This window comes from Falco rusticolus, chromosome 4, assembly GCF_015220075.1.
Source record: "Falco rusticolus isolate bFalRus1 chromosome 4, bFalRus1.pri, whole genome shotgun sequence".
Taxonomy (NCBI): domain Eukaryota; kingdom Metazoa; phylum Chordata; class Aves; order Falconiformes; family Falconidae; genus Falco; species Falco rusticolus.
In genome coordinates this window covers 89,131,667-89,147,054 of record NC_051190.1, presented here as the reverse complement: position 1 = coordinate 89,147,054, position 15,388 = coordinate 89,131,667, and the positions used below count along the sequence as shown (strand labels likewise).

General features: G+C 44.3%; 1 protein-coding gene across 4 annotated transcripts in view; it reads left to right on the top strand.

Annotated features, from left to right (window-relative positions):
- Window positions 1-422: 422 nt before the first annotated feature.
- TNS3 (tensin 3) overlaps window positions 423-15,388 on the top strand; it is a 235,740-nt gene continuing 220,774 nt past the window's right edge. For 3 of the 4 annotated variants that reach the window (XM_037386084.1, XM_037386080.1, XM_037386079.1), the window contains exon 1: window positions 424-567. In XM_037386084.1, the coding sequence (XP_037241981.1) occupies window positions 508-567 (60 nt within the window). In that variant the 5' untranslated portion in view covers window positions 424-507. Of the gene's footprint in view, window positions 568-15,388 lie in introns of all 4 variants that reach the window. The other variant, XM_037386083.1, reaches the window with a different exon arrangement.

Below are 15,388 nucleotides of genomic sequence, written 5' to 3'. Positions count from 1 at the left end.
GGTCCCTGTGCGCCCTCACATCCCTGTGTCCTTCCGTGGGCAGGGAAAACAGGTTCTGTTAAAAACTAAAGGGAACTAATGAACGGGCACAGGCGGGCCGGTTACACGCAGCAGCAGGGAATTCCTGTAGGTTTTCCCCTTCTGAAACCGTTTCGAAAGCAACTCTGGTGTCGGCTTTAAATCCCCCAGGCGCTTGGGTGCCGTCAGCGCCAGGCGGCTGCAGAGCTCGCGTTTCTCCTGAGCGCAGCGAGCGGCTCTGCGGGGGGTTCTGCGGACCGGTCTGCGGGCGGCCCTGCGGGCCGGTGGTGCTGCCGCTCCCGCAGCCGCCGCGCTCCGCCAGCCAGAGCCCCTCCCTCCGGGCGGGGGGGCTCGGCGGCCCCGGCTGCGGACGGCGCGTCCGGCCCCGATCGCCCGGCCCCGATCGCCCCGCCGCAGCAGCCCCGGACACCCGACGGCGCCCCCGGCCCCGCGGCCGCGCTGGAGGCGAGGGGGGGGCGAGCCCCCTCCATGGGCGGCAGGGCCAGCCTGCCGGGCCCCCCCGCCCGCCGCCCAGCCCGCGGAGCTCAGGTACGTGGGGGTGGGGGAGGGGGAGGGGGCGGGGAGGCTGCGCCCCCCGCGCTGCTCGGACACCCCCGGGTGTCCGGGAACGTGCCCCTGTGTCGCTTTTGGCGGTGTTGGGGGGGTCCCTAAAACGCCCGCGGTGCGGGTGGGTCGGCAGCTTTGCAGCGCTGTGAGAGTTTGCTCAACTTTAACTAATTCTGCTTTAAACCCACCCCCCACCTACTCACCCCCTTTTTTTAAATTTTATTTTTACTTTCTGACTGCGGGTAAAGGCAGAGGAGCTGCCAGGAGGGTGGGCGGCACCAGCAGGCCCCCCAGGGGGACTCGGCACCCCGCACACCCCCCGGCCCCTCCGGCCGCCCCCCAGTTTGCTGGCAGCCCCCTGCGCCTGCTCTGCCCCACGCGCTTCCTTCTGGGTTACTCTGAAAGCTTTGCTTCAGCAGCGGATTTAGACTAATTTCAAGCATCTGTTGAGATGTTTCTGCTGCCTGGGCTTCGGCACGCTACAGCAGCCTCCCGCTCCTCCCGCCTGCTTCAGCGGGCAGCCTCCCGCGTCTCAAATCCTTCTGAAAACATACTGTTCCTGCTGAAACCTTTTAGGATTGGTTTCCTAGAAATTCATGAATAATAATGCACCACACATGTGGTAAACTGTGGCTGTGCACGTTAAATACTGGTTTCCAGCTCCCTTTGACCTCTTGTGGGCACCCGAGCTCTGAAAGCACCGCCATCGCTCCTGTATCTAACGTTTCAAACCGAGCAGCTTCAAATGACCATTTTATTATAAAAAGCTGCCAAGGAAGTATCTGAGTATGTTTTCCTGCCAGAATTGCTTTCCTCTGAGGTGTAGGGTGGCCAGTGTTCAGTTGTAGACAAGTGACTCATTTAAAAGGTTGAAATTTTTGCCTTCTTTCAGAATTAGAAGGAGTGCTACTCCATTTGAAGGCATATACAATGATCTCCAGTGATTTCTTGCCAAAGAAACTTTAGTCTGTGACCTTAGGCACAATATTAAACCTGAAGTTCATAATGTTACCATGGAAAGAAAAATTACTTAACAAGCTTGCTTTTTTTTTTTTTTAAGAGATTGGTGAATATCAGTTCTCTAGCAACTCTTAGCTCCAGCACCGTGAGCCTGATTTTAGAATCTCAGTGGAGCGTGCTTTACTCAAGGGGACATTCCCTGCTGGTCACTGCATAGTGCCTCAGTTGGCACCAGGACCCCAGTTTTGCTGGATGCTCTTGAAACATGTTAAGAAAACGTTCCACGCTGTATGCCTTTGGGAGCAAAAGCCATGCCTTTTTCTGTTTTTCATGCCAGCGCTTACATTACTGGGACTTGGTTAGGGATGGGTAACCCTGTTGCTCAGAAACGGCGTCACGCTGCTGTGGTACCAGCTCACCGTGACAGTCCTGCCCCACCACACTCTTGTTCCTGCTTTTTTTGCTGTCTGCCTGGGGCTGTGCATTGGGAGCCTGCTGCTCTCCAGCTAATGTATGTTGTCAGTGCTGCTTTAGGAATAACTCCTTTTGAGCTAGATTTTACTCCCAAGTTTCTTCTTGATTCTTCCTTTTCTCTGTTAAGATATTTGGAAGGGTCAAGTGAGCCTAAGTGTTGAACTCAGGAGCAGGAGTACAAGCTGAATGATGTTAAACTCCTCTTTCTGTGACACTTAAAAGGACAGGGAGAGGGTAACACTGAGCCAGGAGATAAAGAAATGTGGCCGTTTCCTTCACAGCAGTCTGTAGGGATACAGCAGGGACCGCTGGGGCTAAGCAGAGCTTCACCCCCCTTGTACCGAGTTCCGTGAAATGGATGGTCTGTATTCTTCTCTTACTATGTATTAGTATAAATCCAGAGTTTCTTCTCTGAAACCAATTGCATTTCATCGGTTTTAAATTAGTATGAGTGATAGGGGAAGCTGGGCCAGTAATTCTCAAAAAAATGGTTATAAAATGAGTTCAAATGATGGAGTAGTCTACAAAGCTGGCATCGGCTGCAATTTATGCTGCTATTATGGAACAGAAAACATGTGGGCAGGATGTATTAACATCAGTGGCTTCATTTTACATCTGGAACATGAAAAAGGAGGCAACAAGCAACAGCTTAAAATATTAGCTTTCTATATTGTTGAATTTCTATTGATCTTTCTCTTCCAGCAGGAAGATATATAACTATACAACAGACCGTCTGAATTTCTACCAGTGGGTAGTTGAAATAATTGTATTATTAGACATTCTGCCTCAGAATATGCCAGAAGGTCTCTACACAGAGTTGAGGGGGAAATAGCATGAATTTGACTCTAGGAGCTGTAAAGAGTGAGGGGGTTGGTTGGTTTTGTATTTTCAAGGGGAGGGGTAGATTTTTCTAGTGTGATTACACAAGACACATATCTTTCTCTTGGACTGAATTGGACTCCATGGAATCATAATTCAATGGACTAACTATCCATTTTCAGCTGTAAACTGTAACTTTTCAGCTAACTGAAAACTGGCACTAATGACACAGGTTTGCAATTAAGGTTTTGAGGTAGGCTTTGTCCTCAAGTGATTTATCAGCTTGCGGGGGAGGCGGGGGGGCGGCTGCTGTGGCGGTGACTGTTGGACCCCCGGTTCGGCCTGGGCTGGAGGTGGGACTGAGTGCAGGCACCAGCCCTGGCTCCCTTGCTATTGGCAAACCTTCCTGAGCACCGGAGTCTCTAAATCTTTACTTTTTAGCCACATCTTTAGATGTCTTTTTCTTTGTTTATAGTACTGTAAGGAGGGTCAGACTCCCTGAGCAATCTGTAGTGCGGTCAGACTTCTTAGAGGAGCAATTCCCGGGTTTTTTTTTTCTTTTTTTCTTGGAAGTTGGGTGTGGGAGATAGGAACTTGTTTGCCCATAGTTTCAGATGATTTCAATTCAAGGACTGGTGTCTTTACAGCTCATAATGTTTTATGATAAAAACCACCTGTGTTTTGCGTTGCTGAGATACCTTTTTTCTTTTTCAAGAGAATATCAATCCTGCTCTCTTCTATCAGCAAGCAAAAAAGCAATAGTGAAAACCGAAGCGCAAAGTAAGTAATTTTTTTCAGAGCTGCTTGGCAAATACACAAAAGACTTCAGGATTCTTGGTCCTCAGTGTAATGCTTTTCCACTGAAACACACTACTTTTTAAGTCAGGAGTTGTCACTTGTGCAAAGCAAGGAAAAAGGATGGTCCAAATGGGTCTTTGTGCTGCCTTCTATCTACAGCAAGCTTCCGTGTTGTGTCTGAGTAGCTCTACTCTGGGTGAAGTTGTGCAAAAGTGAGGATGCTACTCTGCATCAGAGGGTAGTCACTGATACTATGCAGTCCATCATCTCCCTGCGGGAATGTTCTTGCTTCTGCTACTGATAACTTACTAGTACAGATGAAAAGTAGTTCTTCCAGGAAAAAAGATAGATTTTTTTTAAAGGGTTTCGGGATTGAGTACTAAGCGAATAGCAGCATTGGCCCAAAGCACCCACGAGCTCAGAAGGCTTTACCATTGTTTCCTCGCACTGTGTTATGCAACAGAAAAGTCAGAATAAACCAAGAATCTTTAAGAATAAATTTTATTTCCTTTTACCGGTGCTAGGTCCTCTGTGCAGATGGCAGGCCAAGGTGATGACGACTGTAGAAGCCTCAACCCGTGGAGGCACTGTTAGTCAAATCCTGGTCAAGAAACTGATCGGCCCTGTGGGCCAGTCCTACTTCTGTTACTAAATGTGTTCCTTCATCTAATTAATACATTCTGGAGGAAAGCAGCATTGTTTTTGTGACCGTATGTAAGCGGGAAATCAGACTATGTGCCTTGTTCCCACTCCACTATTATTTAACCAGTCAAGTTAATTCCTGTGATGCTATCCCTGTTGCTAACGTTATTTAGTACGTGAGAAGTGAGGGGCAGAGGAACCCAGCCCAATACTGTTAATACAGCAACGATGTGCAACTGCAGGTCTTTTCGAGGTCTTCAGCACAATATCTGGTTCCTTAAGCGCAAGTTTCCTGTCACATTTTTAATGAGCAAGGAAAGGAAGAAGCTTTTCAAAAACCTCAAGAAATGTTAGCTGCTGTGTCAGTTGGGTTTCGAATGGGTCTCAGGCAGGTGAAGTGTGCTGAACATAATGGCTGTTATGGAAAGGAATTACATCTTCACTTTGGTATCCTGCCTTCTGTCTGACAGCTGCGATCAGTCCTGTGGAAAATAGGCTGGAGCATTTTCAGTCATTTTAATCCAGTTTTATAGTGGTTTTAAGGAAGAGGGAAGTAAAAAAAATAATTATTTGCTTATTTTTAGAAAAATAAATGCAGCTACAAAACTTAACAAAAATAATTTTTTAGAGGAACTGATAAGAAAAGAAGGATTTAAACCACTTTTTCCTTCCAAAAGAATATTAAGTGAATATTAGGAAAGAGGAAGTTCCCCAAATGGCTCAAGTGATGTCCCCTAAGATGTACAACTTTCCCATGAAACTTACAATAGAAAACAATTTTTTTAGAGTTTGTGGGTTTGAGCATTGCTTTTGCTTTATAATTTCAGAATTGTTTCTTCCCACAGACTACCAGTGTTAAATTGTGTTATTCTGAAAGAAAGTACATTGTTGGTTCTGGTGGTTTGTTTGTCTAAATAGGGAAGTTTCCTGGATCTTGGACAGTCTTTGGTTATCCAGAAAACTGTTAGAATAAAAGTCTCGGAGAAAAGCAAGGGAGAAACAAATGTGTTGAATATAAGTAGGTACAATCTGCTTCAAATTTAGCTGGCTAAAAGCAAAGAGATTAAATAGTTTCAGTCACCCCACCATTTCATAAAGCCGTTTCTTTACACAAACGGCTCAGATCACAATTCCATTGCCGATACACATTGTTTAATCATCCAAACCAATGATTAAATTATCATAATTGTTACTCAAAACATGTGAGTCCTGTTACGATCTGTGGAATAAGATTCATGCCCCTTTTCCTGTTTCTCCTTCATTCCAGCTGGTCCTTCCTCCTGACCTCAGGGCTGATGCAGACCCCATGGCCCCCCAGCAGCAGCGAGAGCTCCTGCTGATTTTAATAAATGCTGGAGTAGCACTGGTGCCTGAGCAGCAACTGGCCTCTCTCCTGAAACAGTGAAATGTCAGCAGCATTTCCATTCCTCCTCCACTCTGCTCTACTCCTGTGAGAGGTTGAGGAATCCTCATGAGCCTGCCATGGTTGAACATGCACTGAGCTCCAGCAGCAGGGTTCTGCATTCCACAAAGCACTTGAACATCAAGCAGTTCCTTAAGCCTGTTCCTGTACAATAAATTCTTAAAGGCTTGTGTGATCTTGACAGGTCTAGAAATTGAAAATGAATCTTAAAGATGACTTCAGATACTTTACTGAATTAAAGCTGAGGAATGTTTAATACCCTAGTGACCTAGTGCTGGCCATGATATATTTCCCCCTCCTCCCCAAACAGAACAATAAGAATGCCCTCTTATATTTTCCTCCGAAGAGATAACTACTTGGTTATTTCATTTTGTTTTGTCGCATCCTCTTGGAAACCTTTACAAAACCAGCTTGCTTGCCCACTGCCCTCCTTTTCCTGGTGATGTGGGTACATAGATCACATGATGCTTGGGTGTGAAACTGTATCTGTGATGTATCCTGGTACAGATTTTCACTGGTTTAGCCCTAATATTTCATCCTTGAACGTGCTCGGTTGTGTGTGTGTTAAGGCCCTGGCTTAAATACCTGCAGCTGCTGAACTGGGATCTGATTCTATGGCTCTTACAGCAACAAGGCTTTCGGTGCTGAACCCAGCTCTTCGTGGATCTCTTACAGCATGGTAAGAGACTACACGTGCAACAGAAACCCCATAATTAAGGTTTAAGAATCCTGATTCAGTCTCATACAAAGCTGGTAATGACCCCTCAAAACCTCCAGGCAAGTGAAGATACCCTTTACCCAGAAAATAATTTGTACAGGGTATGGTGCCCTGGCAGTTCAAATACAAATACCCTGCTGAAAATGAAACTTAGATTTCAGGGGGCTTTTCCATCCGTCTGTGAGTGGTAGTTAACAGTATTCTTTGCGTTGACCTTCTTGTGTGTGTGCTGGGTTGGGGAGATGTGTGTCAGAGGGACCAAGGGAGGAAAAGGAGAGTCAGGTGAGAAGCCAGCTAAGCCTACAAGAAACCTGTGAGCTGATGTGCTGCACTCCTGCTTTATTTATGTGAATTCCCACTATCTAGGTTTGACCATTAAAAAAGGGGCTATAGCGCACAGTACGTGGCAAGGCCGAGTCCCAGCGACTGGATGTCACAGCTACCGTAATGTCATGAATTCATTTTATGTGACCCACCACTGTCTGCGATTGATCGCTTCAGGGAAAAACCTTTCCCTTCCACATGGTAAACACCAACACCCTCCCCCCGGCCCCCCCCCCCCCAAAAAAAAAAAAAAAAAAGTGAAGTGGCCTTCTCATGAAAACAGATGAAGAGAAGACAGCAGTGTGCTAACCTTTTGCTTCCTTTTTCCTTCCAGCCTGCTCTGGTTTTAATGCCTAAAGAGCCAAAACAAGTGGGGTTAGATTTGTCTTGCTAGAGACAATTTTGCCATGCCAGTTCAAGTAAACACAGTGGGAATGTAAAAAGTAAGCATGTGCCCAGTGCTGAATGTATGCTAGGTGTTTCTCAGCATGTGAGGGGTTGGGATTATTTTTGTCCTAGTATGTGCCCTCTGTAGTTCCTTGCAAGATGGTGGGGAGAGGAGTCTGACTTTGCTTTGTGACAGCTGAAGGCATTACAAGATGCTGTTTGGCAGCTCACCCATTTAGGACTTGAATAATGTTTTTGTCTTTAGAAAAAAAGCATTAAAATAGTCCAGGTTTTCTTGCATTTGTTGTCTGGTGTTCTGTGCAGCCTCTGCCCTACGATCTCACCAGTTTCTGAGTCAGAAATTATTGTTCTGCTTAACTGGTAGCTCATTTTTCTTGGAGAATTACTATGGGCTGTATTTATGAAACCCTGTTTTCTTGTTGAATGACCTGCCAGTTGTAAGATCAAGTGGGGAAAGGAAGTTTGACCTAGAAGGCACAGTGCAAATTTTATTACCACGGAAGGACAGCAAGAATAAGCATAAGCATCACCTGAAATGTATATGTACACCTTTCTGCTTTATGTCTGAAACAATTACGTTGATTAAAAGTTCTGTTTGTTTAGGTGATCATTGAGAATGCCCCTACCTTCAAAATTAGTAGCATATCCAAAATAAATCTTGTATGTAAAGTCCTAGAGGTTCTTTTTCAAATTAAGCTAATGACAACCTCTGTTGTCACTTGTAGGAAGTATGGGAATTTTTAAGTGATCTTTTTGATTCCAATTTTGCATTTTTTCCACTGTCACAAGACAACACTTGTTGGCTGTAATGAAATACATGGAAAAGTGAAAAGACACTGAACTAAAATAACTCGGTAACACAGCCTGTAACAGATCTTCTTACTTTAGTTTATCTGTGCTCGAGCCATTGGTCAATACTGCTTTCTGCAATAATGGGTTTCTGGCTCTTTGTTTTATTCTTATAAAGGTCTTTGCAATTAAACCCAAATACTGCTGCCTTGTGGATTTCCCCTTCTGGATTAAGGGCGTGAATCACTTTTTCAGCTATCACAAATAACATAGATGTGAAATGTTTTTAGAGAATCAACTGCCACTGTTGTTTATCAGAGCTGTTCCAGATTTGCAGAGAAAAAACTGAATGAAGCTAGAGCTAACTGAGGTGAGCAGGCGCTCTTGTTCATTCCTGGCCTGTTTCATTCTATAGCACATACATAAAACTAAAGAAAGAAGTCAGAGTCTTTGAGATTCATATTTGTTATCAGCCATACAGTACATTTTCTTGTAGGGACTCTTATCAAACTTCAGGAGCTCGCTACGGCAAGGATGACCACTTCATGATGGTCAGGAGGTGGTTCAGTCTGGTATTTCTGAATGGGCTTTTGAAAACAGAGTTCATTCCCAAATCCCATGTGATGACCAGCTTTGACATGCCTTGTTCCCTGACAGTGCTGCTGTTAATCCACAGATTTGTCATGCCGTTGTACTTGGTTTGTAGATCTTCCCACTGGCCCCAGTCCAGCTGGTCATGGAAGTTACTCCCTGTCTGGGGAAGGGCCAACCCCTATTCCATCCCCATCTTTTTTTGGCTTCCAACTTCAGCCGGCGGCAACATAAGGAGGGCTGATAATGCAAGAGTCATCCTGAGGTGACTTACTGTTTTCTAAAACCCTTTTGGACCCTGTGGGCTTTAAGAAAAGTTACTTACGTCCCAGATCCCCTTTGTAGTCACCAAAGCTGGGATTTTCTGTCACTTCTTGGACACTTAAGTTATAATGATAAATCTAATTGTACCTTTACTTCCTGGGTATGAATATGAGCAGCTTCTGTGGCAGGAGTTTAGCTTTTTAATACAATTAATACATATATTTTTACAAAATGCATAATCTGCATGTGTACGCATGAGTGCACGTGTGAATGCCCACACTGCTATGCATACCAAGTTTCTTGTGAACCCCAGAATGTATTTGACCACATGGCTAAACTGGTGGTGGATTAATTTCAAGTAATGAATCAATAGTAATAATGAAGCAATAAGTCATGATCGTGATGGATCTAGGGCACAGCCCAGAATGGTTTCTTTCCTTGTGATTTTTAACAGTCGAATGATGGTTTTATGTACACTGCCTTACACATGGTGTGGGGTCGGGCGTTTTTTCAGGAGCTGTGACACACAAAGCAAGACGCATGGTTTTAGTGCCCACACAGATTTCGGGACGGAGGGGCCAGGTTGGTTTGGTTTTGACTGTGGGACCTGCAAGAGCTCTGTGAAACTGCTGTTCTCACAGCTAGCTGGCCGTGGGCCTTTTGTACCTTCTGCCCTGAGAAGGTGGTCATCCACAAACCTTCCCAGCTCTGACCTACCCCAGCGCCTCCAACCCTGTGGAGGCATTAGCCCTCCGTTACGTGTCTGGCAGGAGCGTGGAGCACGGCTGTTGGAAAATGGGCTGTTGCTCTTGGGTGCATCTCCACTGTCAGCAATACCTGCCGGGCCCATCGGCTCTGCCACCGCGGCACCAGGCAGACAACTGTATGTGACATTCAGGGACAAAAGACGTGGAGAGAATTGGGGTGATATGTGGAAATTCTGTGTATTCTTTCCTTTCTGTTAATTGCTGGAGAGCTGCCAGTGATGAATCAGAGCTTGATGTCGTAAGCCACTTGTTATTTATCAAAAACAGCTGTAAGGGGGACAGAGAGTGAATGTGCTGTTCAGCATCTTGTTTCTGTTGCTCCCTGTTCTTTGTGATCCAGCTACAGAACACTAACGGAGAGCCCTCTCCTAATGCTTTTTTGTCAGTTGTCCAAGCAATCAGAGCCAACAAATGGTTTTTTAAAGTAATGGACTCTCAGAAACTAATGCAAGTTTGGGACTTGAAAGAGCAAAAGGTTTTAATTATGTTTTTAAAGCAAATGTCAAACATAAACTCTTTTTCATGTCCGTCTAAGCCCAACGGGCGTGGAATGCCTGCTTCCTGCCAAATCTGGTATTAACTATGGCTATCGCTTAGAGGGAAATTAAAACCATTTGGGTCTTTGTCCTTGAAGGCTCCCCATACGATTTATGAAGGCTCTCTGGAGATTTATTGCAATGTCAGTTCATGGGTTTTCAATGCATGTATTCAGTGTGGTGCTTCAGCGATGGGCTGAGCGTCTTGTGGTCGTGCAGGCAGTGCTCCAAGGGCTCCGTTTTGGTGTATGCAGAGTGGCACCACACCTAGGCATGGGCGCGTGCACATGCTTGCTGGTGTGAGACAGAAAGAAGGACGGTACAGAAAAGGAGTGAGTTTAACTGAGGGATTTCGACCTAGATTTCATACAGCTGTCATTTTGGTGGGCAGTTAAACAAAGGGTTGTATTTTTAGCCTGTCTTTAAGGTATTTGGAACAGTTTTTCTTGCCTTTGTGCTTGAATGGGGAAAAGTGCTACTTTGTGCCTGAGTGGTTTTGATGGGCACTGTAAGAAGAACTATATTCACGTGAAAATAATGATTGTAAGTATAGCGCTTGGCTCTCCAGTGCTGTGGCACCAGGGGCAGTGCTAACTCCAGGAGGGCTGAAGTCATGCAGAGGGTGGCCAATCTGGTGCCCTGAGGTTCCTGTGGCTGTAACTTGCCCAAGCAGGAGGAAGCTGAGGATCACAGTAACTCCTGACACAAATGTGTGTCTTTTGTTAACGGCCTGTGAGAGACACTTGGCCCATAACTTTTCCCTGAGTCAGCCCTAACTGATTTCCCATTCACTTCTGAGTAGTTTAAATTGCATCAAGTGTGTCCCTACCTGGGAAGGGAAGAGAACCTGTTGGCTCAAACCGAACAAAACTTGCAGGATTTTAGGGTTTGTGGGCTGCGGTGTCTTAAAACCAGCAATGTGAAGGCAAGAGCTGTACTGTTCTTCACTGTGGAACCATGTCAGAACAGTAAGGGGGTGTTTTTCCTTTCCTCTCCCTCATTTGGGAAGAATTCCTATTTAGGAATGCATTTACACCAGGAGCAGGAAGACTCTTTAAGCTGTGAGGGTCCAGACAAGAGGAACACTGATAGAATCCTCAAAAAGAGCGATGGGGTAGCCTCTGTGTCACCAAACCGTGACACTTTACAGTGTTCCCCACAGAAAAAGGAGCTTGTTTTTAATGTCAGCTGTGATCAATGAATGCACTGAACACCATAAAAGGAGAAATGGAAGAACACGGTTTTAAAAGCAAAAAGATGTTTTCCTTATTCATCTTATTTCTCCCTTGCGATCCATCCTGAAAGGCCGGATGTAGAATGAATCGGACAGAACAAAGTGCTTGGTTTCATTGTGGATGGCCCCATCTTGGGAAGCAGAGGCTCTTCGAGGAGGGCAGCAGCTGAGCCCTAGGCAGCTCTGACAGGGATTCCAGCAATGCTTCTGCTTGGGTTTTGCAGCACTGTGGAAGTCGTCAGTGTGACAGCAGTGGGATGTCATTCAAAAACCGAGCAAACCTGAACAGGTTTCAGCAGTGTCAGAGGGCATTAGATGGAAAAAGGAATCATGTGGAACTCGCCAGAGAACAGTGTTTTCAGTTTAAATTGCTGTAAACTCCTCTGAATTCCAACTCAGATAAAGTTAGTTGTAAAGGACTGGCTCGCCAGGTTTGAAAATATGATCTCCGCTTTTTGCTGAAACATGGTGAGAACGAGAAAACAGGATGAGAATGATTAACCTTGCTACAGGATTGTGTACAAAATGTTTTAAAGGGGTAGCTGTTATGAAATACACTGTGTCTTTAACAATATTCATATTCTCTCTGTTGCTTCCACATACTGTAGAAATTTTCATTAAGAAAAGTACATAATTATACTTTGTTACAAAAAGTAAAAGCAAGGAATAAATAAATAGCAAGAATCCTTAATACTACCACAGTTGCATTCCAGTGCTATCTTCAGTATGTCAATTAATTATCACCATAACTTTTTAACGCTAAAGATCTACTTAATTGAATTACTGCCTTCGACACTGCTGTACCTTGGATGTGACTGCAGACTAAAACCTGGCTTATACCTGTCAACACGGACAGAGCAAATACGAAAAGTGCGTTTTCAGGCTATGTTTACTGAGAAGAAAGATTTGAGTTAGGAGTTTGTGGTATGAATCTGGGATCCCGACTTGAATAAGCATCAGTTCACAGGGATTTGACACAGATGAATGGGCTGCTGGCTGCTGGATTCTTGAAAATTCTTTGAACCTCTGTTTTTGGCTAACGGCAGGGGGGGAGAACCACATTTTGCTCTTCCTGTAATAAGTCAGAAAAAACCTGCCACAAGGCATTTGTCCTCTAAAATCCTGTTGGCAGTTTGGGCCATTATACAGAAACTGGAAGCCAGGATGGGAGAGGAAGCCTTGCCAAGAAATCCTAAAAATGGAAAGCTGAAAAATATTTCTGGTGTCACTGGAAGACTTACACTTCTAATCACTTTCATATTGTGACCTTAAACTCTATGAAAATCAGAGTGCATTGAAAGCATTCTTCTGAAAATACTTGCAGATTTAAAAAAACCCAAACTTGCAAGCTGTACATTGAACTGTGGATCGTATTCTCCTAGATGCTAAGAAATCTGACTGCTCTCATTATATAAGGTAAAATTTAGAAATGTTATTACAAAGGGGGTTTCCCACCCCCGCTCTACCCCTTGTGCTGTCGTTTTAGCTGAGGGGGTAATTGGATTCTGGAATGCAGAGGAATTTATAGTTAAATCTCACTTATCCAAATATTAATACTATTTTCTTATTTGAAGTGGGATAATTTTGCTGTAAGCTGCATTGTAAAAGGAAAACACAAAAGGTCATGCTGAAAAAATATTTAATATATAAATAATTCTAACAGTTCTTAAAAGCTGTGCTTTTTTGCCCTCCACATGACTTTTGCCTGCTCTGTGTAAGCTATTTTTCATGTATTCTCTTTCTTGTAGACTAAATACTGATCTAACAGAGTGCAGGAGCTGCAGAAATGTTCAGGGTGTTCAGCAAGATACATAGTGATTATTTACTTCATCATGCTGCCATTGAAGATAAGTTCTTAATGGATTGAGGAAAAATCAAATTACTTAGGAAAGGAGGGCCAGTAAAGTGTTAACTACTTTGTTAATAAGATGGGTTATTAGTTTTTTCCCTGAGTTGTTTTTCTTTCTTTTCTTTTCTGGAAACTCTAAATAAATGAAAATGTTGAGATGGTTCAGAGATTCAGTGTAGACAAGAACTGCAGAATAACAGAGTCCTTATAGGGACCTGGTTTAGCCTCATATTGTGTCCTTTTTCTGTGCTGTCTCAGTCCTTTGCATGAAAAAAAGGCAGAGGCTGATGGACTAATCCAAGAGTAGTAGAGATTGTAGTTTTTGGTAGTGACAAAAAAGGGAGGTGTCACTCAGTGGTGAAGGGAGATCTTTGCGTTGAGCTTATATTCTTACTTACATGTGTCCTAGATTTAGCTTAGCTATTTGTTTTCTAGAGTATATCCCAAATAGTGTGGTGTATAATGTCTATACTGACTTACAGATCTGAAACCTCAGCATCAACATCCAGCATCAGGATGTTGGATTTTATATCTTACACTTAAATGAAGTGACAGGAGAACCTGTAGACGCTATGTGTTGGTGCTGGGGATGCAATGAACTAGAAATCCAAGTACCTTTTACATGGTGAGTTGTTGCTGTTCTTGCTGCGGTTGTTGTTGATAATAACAATAATAATTTCGAAACCCATCTATCCATCTCCTGGTCCCACCAGGTGAGAAGAACTTTCTTTATCTGTGTGACCTGCAGATTAAAATGATGCTTGCAGCATCAGTTAATACTTCATCTGCCCACCTTGCTCGTCTTCTAGCCTACTCTTTTGGAGAGACGTGTCGACTAACTGTCAAACCTCAGGTATTTAGCTTAAGGAGCTGGGGTGCCAATATCCAAAACCATGTTCCCAAAAAGTCCTTCTAAAAAGCTGCCTTGCCGCTGGAGAGGGCTGGGCTCGCTGAATGCTCTCTTTGTCATTTTTGCAGCATGTCGCTTTAGGATGGCTAAACCAAATAGATCTGGTGGTGTCTAAATCACTAGTGGAATGACTTTGGGGTACAGTCTTTGCTTATGTGGGTTGGAAGTTCTTACAGGACCTTTTTGCCCAAGAGGGAGCTTGCTTTGGCTGAGATCATGCCGTACGTTCCTCCAAGGCACACAGAGACTGGGGATTGAGGAAAAATACTGTACCCGGTGTCACTGTCCATCCTGGCCATGATGTTATGGTGACTGGAAGAACAGCTCAAAGTATCAACTATAGTACAGTTTCATGGGCCACTGGATTATGTATATTTTGAGATGCACTTACTCTGACTTCCACTGGTTGACCTCTTTCTACTGACTGGAAAGATGTCATGCAAAAACCTACACAAGAGAAGCAAATGACTTTAGGGCAAGGTACAAATCTACATATGGGATTATAACCGGTTTTGATTTTCTTTTGAATCACATATGAAAATACTTAGCTGGGACAAAACATCGTGAGCTGTGGAATACTTGCAAGCTCAGTTCTCACAGTTAAAAACTGTACAGAGTGTGGGAAAAACAGAAACCTTGCTGTGGAGAGAGGCTGCCTCTGAGCCGAATGGGTGGCATCTGAGACAGCCGATGGAAAGGGCAGGAGGAGGAGAGGGTTGGTAATTACAGCATCAGATACATGCAACTCTCAGGACGCAGCAGAAATGATAGGTTGCAAACATAGTTGGAAGAGTGCACCCAGAAGTAAGTTTGCAGGGACATGTTTTCATTCTGTATAGATGGTGTGAGGCTCACGGGCTTTTGCTGTGGTGCTGACCGGGAAGAGAGTTCAGGGCTTTTGAAATTATACAGTGCTGTCAGTTGCAAAAAGTGCAAAAGGGAACATCACGTCTTGCTTTCTGACAGATGTAAAAAATCTGGGGCAGCAGTTTGGTGGTGTTGAGTGCATGGATTGTGTGTTCTTGAAGCACTGTCCTTGGGAGCTGAAAAATTGGCGTCAGCAAAGAAGTGCTCTGGCTTTTGCCCCCTGGGTTTTTCTGCCTCAGCACGTTGCATACGTTCTTCTAGTGTTATGACCATCTGAAAGGAGAGGTGTTTATAAAGGTGCAAAAATAGTTTTCAAGGAGATGGGAATTATTCTATGTTTTTAGCCTCTGTCAAAACTGTCTAGAAGATAAGCATGAAGATCAAGGGAGGGAAATCCTGACTGCCCCAAATATCTGCTTGGGTTGCTAGA